At 42.6% G+C, this 3,578-nt stretch overlaps 1 protein-coding gene and 1 pseudogene across 1 annotated transcript; one reads left to right on the top strand and one right to left on the bottom strand.

Moving 5' to 3' along the window:
- Positions 1-658: 658 nt before the first annotated feature.
- LOC102981543 (60S ribosomal protein L30-like) lies at positions 659-1,035 on the bottom strand. The gene has a single exon (XM_024126549.2). It carries the CDS (start codon positions 1,033-1,035, stop codon positions 688-690), a length of 348 nt encoding a protein of 115 aa, XP_023982317.1. The 3' UTR covers positions 659-687.
- Positions 1,036-1,080: 45 nt separating this feature from the next.
- On the top strand, positions 1,081-3,540 carry LOC102985299 (kinetochore-associated protein DSN1 homolog; annotated as a pseudogene).
- Positions 3,541-3,578: the final 38 nt, after the last annotated feature.

The following is a 3,578-nucleotide window of genomic DNA, read 5'->3' as shown; positions in this document are numbered from 1 at the left end:
GCACGCACCCGCGTCCCCTGCATCGGCAGGCGGACTCTCAACCACTGCGCCACCAGGGAAGCCCCAATTTCTCTTATTTTAAGTGGTCATTTGTTAGATTGGCTCCACCTGGATAATTCAGGATAATCTCTCTATCTCAAGGTCCATACCCTTAATTACGTCTGCAAAGTCCCTGAGTTAGTTTTAGTAATTTGTGTCTTTCTAGAAATTTCTAAGAATTTATCCAGTTCATGTGAGTTGTCTAATTTATTGACATAAAGTTTTTATAGTAAACCCTTATAATCTTTGTAGAAAAAATTGTTTCAGTTTGTGTTTATGTTTCACCTAGTATAGCCTTCTAGATGTACTGTTAGATTCTAGCCTTTCATAGTTGACCTATCTTAGGAATCTTTGTAAATTGACACATGTACAAATTCTGTACTTTCTATTTCTGCAAAAAAGACTGTTGGTAAGTTTGATTCATGTAATTTGATTATATTGACTCTGTAGGTTACTTTTAGGGTATACTGACATCTTAACAATATCAAGTTTTCTCATCCATGAATGCAGGATTTCTTTCCATTTATGTAGGTCTTCTTTAGTTTCTATCAGCATGTTTTTTATTTTTTTATAAATATTTTTTGGTTTTTTTGTTTCTTTTTTTTTTTTCCCCCGGGCCAGTTTTATTAAAGAAAGATTGTGCGTGATTTACTCTTCACCAGTCTGTTCTGGCATGCTTCTAATGATATCAGAATCACCTGGATCAACGATAGCCAGTGTGCATACTCTGTAGTATTTTCCACATGCTGTATCCAATTCAATGTTATTGCCACTGTAGTGATGGACACCAGTTTTGGCCAACATGGTGTAATACTCTGTATCAGATTTCCTCAAGGCCGGGCAGTTGTTGGTGAGGACGACCAGTTTGGCTCTGCCTCGTCTGATCATTTTCGGAGTCTGCTTGTACCCCAGCAGGTACTTTCCACTTTTCAGAATGAGTTGGAGCCTAGAGGTGATCAACCCCGGCGACTTTTTCGTCTTCCTCGCGGCCAGCATCTTGCCTTAGGAGTGGGACTCCCCCAACCCAGAGCAGCCACCAGGATGGCTGGGGAGCAAGAAAACTTTGGCTTATTTTAAAATCACGTTGTTTGTTCTCTTGTTGTTGAGGTTTTTGTTTTTTGTTTTTTAAATATTTATTTATTTTGGTTGCACCAGGTCTTCGTTGTGGCACACAGGACCTTCGTTGCGGCATGCGGCCTCTTAGTTGCGGCATGCATGCGGGATCTATTTCCCCGACCAGGGATTGAACCCGGGTCCCCTGCACTGGGAATGCAGAGTCTTACCCACTGGACCACCAGGGAAGTCCCTCTTGTTGTTGAGTTTTAATAGGTCTTTGAATGTTTTGGATAACTGTTCTTTATCAGATATGTCTTTTGCCAATATTTTCTCAGTTTGTGTCTTGTCTTTTTATTCTCTTGACAGTGCCTTTCCCAGAGCAGACGTTTTTAATTTTAATGAAGTCCAGCTTATCAGTTATTTCTTTCATGGATCGTGCCTTTGGTTTTTGTATCTCAAAAGTCATTGCCCACCCAAAGGTCATCTAGATTTCCTCCTATGTTATCTTGCAGAAGTTTCATAGTTTTGCATTTTACATTGAGGTCTGATCCATTTTCAGTTAATTTTTACGAAGGGTGTAAGGTTTGTGTCTAGATTAATTTTTTATTAGTTTTTATTGGTGTATAGTTGCTTTATAATGCTGTGTTAGTTTCTTGCTGTACAACAAAGTGAATCAGCTGTACATATACATATATCCCCTCTTTTTTGGATTTCCTTCCCGTTTAGGTCACCACAGAGCATTGAGGAGAGCTCCTGTGCTGTACAGTAGGTTCTCATTAGTTACCTATCTTATACATAGCAGTGTGTATATGTCAGTCCCAATCTCCCAATTCACCCCACTCCCCCAGATTAATTTTTTGCATGTGGATGTCCAGTTGCTCTAGGACCAGAATCTTGTGGATTTTTTATTTCATTTGTTGAGCTTTTTTAAAATATAAATTTATTTATTTATTTTATTTTTGGCTGCATTGGGTCTACGTTGCTGCGCGCGGGCTCTCTCTAGTTGTGGCGAGCAGGGGTGACTCTACATTGCGGTGCACGGGCATCTCATCACAGTGGCTTCTCTTGTTGTGGAGCACAGGCTCTAGGTGCATGGGCTTCAGTAGTTGTGGCTCGCGGGCTCTGAGCGCAGGCTCAGTAGTTGTGGCGCGCAGGCTTAGTTGCTCCATAGTTGCTTTATAATGCTGTGTTAGTTTCTTGCTGTACAACAAAGTGAATCAGCTGTACATATACATATATCCCCTCTTTTTTGGATTTCCTTCCCGTTTAGGTCACCACAGAGCATTGAGGAGAGCTCCTGTGCTGTACAGTAGGTTCTCATTAGTTACCTATCTTATACATAGCAGTGTGTATATGTCAGTCCCAATCTCCCAATTCACCCCACTCCCCCAGATTAATTTTTTGCATGTGGATGTCCAGTTGCTCTAGGACCAGAATCTTGTGGATTTTTTATTTCATTTGTTGAGCTTTTTTAAAATATAAATTTATTTATTTATTTTATTTTTGGCTGCATTGGGTCTACGTTGCTGCGCGCGGGCTCTCTCTAGTTGTGGCGAGCAGGGGTGACTCTACATTGCGGTGCACGGGCATCTCATCACAGTGGCTTCTCTTGTTGTGGAGCACAGGCTCTAGGTGCATGGGCTTCAGTAGTTGTGGCTCGCGGGCTCTGAGCGCAGGCTCAGTAGTTGTGGCGCGCAGGCTTAGTTGCTCCGTGGCATGTGGGATCTTCCCGGAGCAGGGCTCGAACCTGTGTCCCCTGAATTGGCGGGCGGATTCTTAACCACTGCGCCACCAGGGAAGCCCTGTTGTGCTATTTAACTCCAGATTTTTCCGTTTGGTTATTTTTTTGTCTTGCAATTCTTTATTACAAAAAACCATTATTTTCAGTCTTGAAAGTTTTAGAACCTAAGCACCTTCTCTTTCTGAAGAATTGAAATATTTGCAGACAGTAGAGAGTGATGGAAGTCTACAAAAATATTTTGAAAATCCAAAGGAAAAGCCTCAGACTTGCCTCTGGAAACACCGGCGGCTGAGATGAAGGACTGCACAGCAGAGTTTTCTGTAGAATGCCAGACTTGGGGCCAGCTCTTGCTGCACTATCAGAATGGATGCATCTTATTACATGATACAAGAATTAATCGAAGCCAAAATGACGGAGATTGAAGTGGAACCTAGGACTTATCTTGATCTTCCCAGTGTGAAGTTCTTCACACAAATCCTGACTACCATAAAAGATTACAGAACCAGAGGAAGGTCTTAGATTGTATGGCAATGGTTATAAAAGAACTGCAATTATCAGTGGGGCAGCTGCAGGCCTTTATGGGCAAAAGTACTCAGTGCTTCCAGAAGGGGTCAGTACAGTTTGGGAAGAGAAGCACCCAACAGCCAGATCCCTCGCCGGCTTCAAACTTCCGGAGCGGGCTTCCCTGGTGGCGCAGTGGTTGAGAGTCCGCCTGCCGATGCAGGGGACGCGGGTGCGTGCC

This window comes from Physeter macrocephalus, chromosome 13 (genome assembly GCF_002837175.3).
Source record: "Physeter macrocephalus isolate SW-GA chromosome 13, ASM283717v5, whole genome shotgun sequence".
In the NCBI taxonomy this organism is placed as follows: Eukaryota; Metazoa; Chordata; class Mammalia; order Artiodactyla; family Physeteridae; genus Physeter; species Physeter macrocephalus.
This window is presented reverse-complemented; position numbering and strand designations above follow the sequence as displayed.

Bases quoted from the DNA above. Each gene is read 5' to 3' on its own strand.
- LOC102981543 (XM_024126549.2), bottom strand. From the start codon at position 1,035: ATGCTGGCCGCGAGGAAGACGAAAAAGTCGCCGGGGTTGATCACCTCT.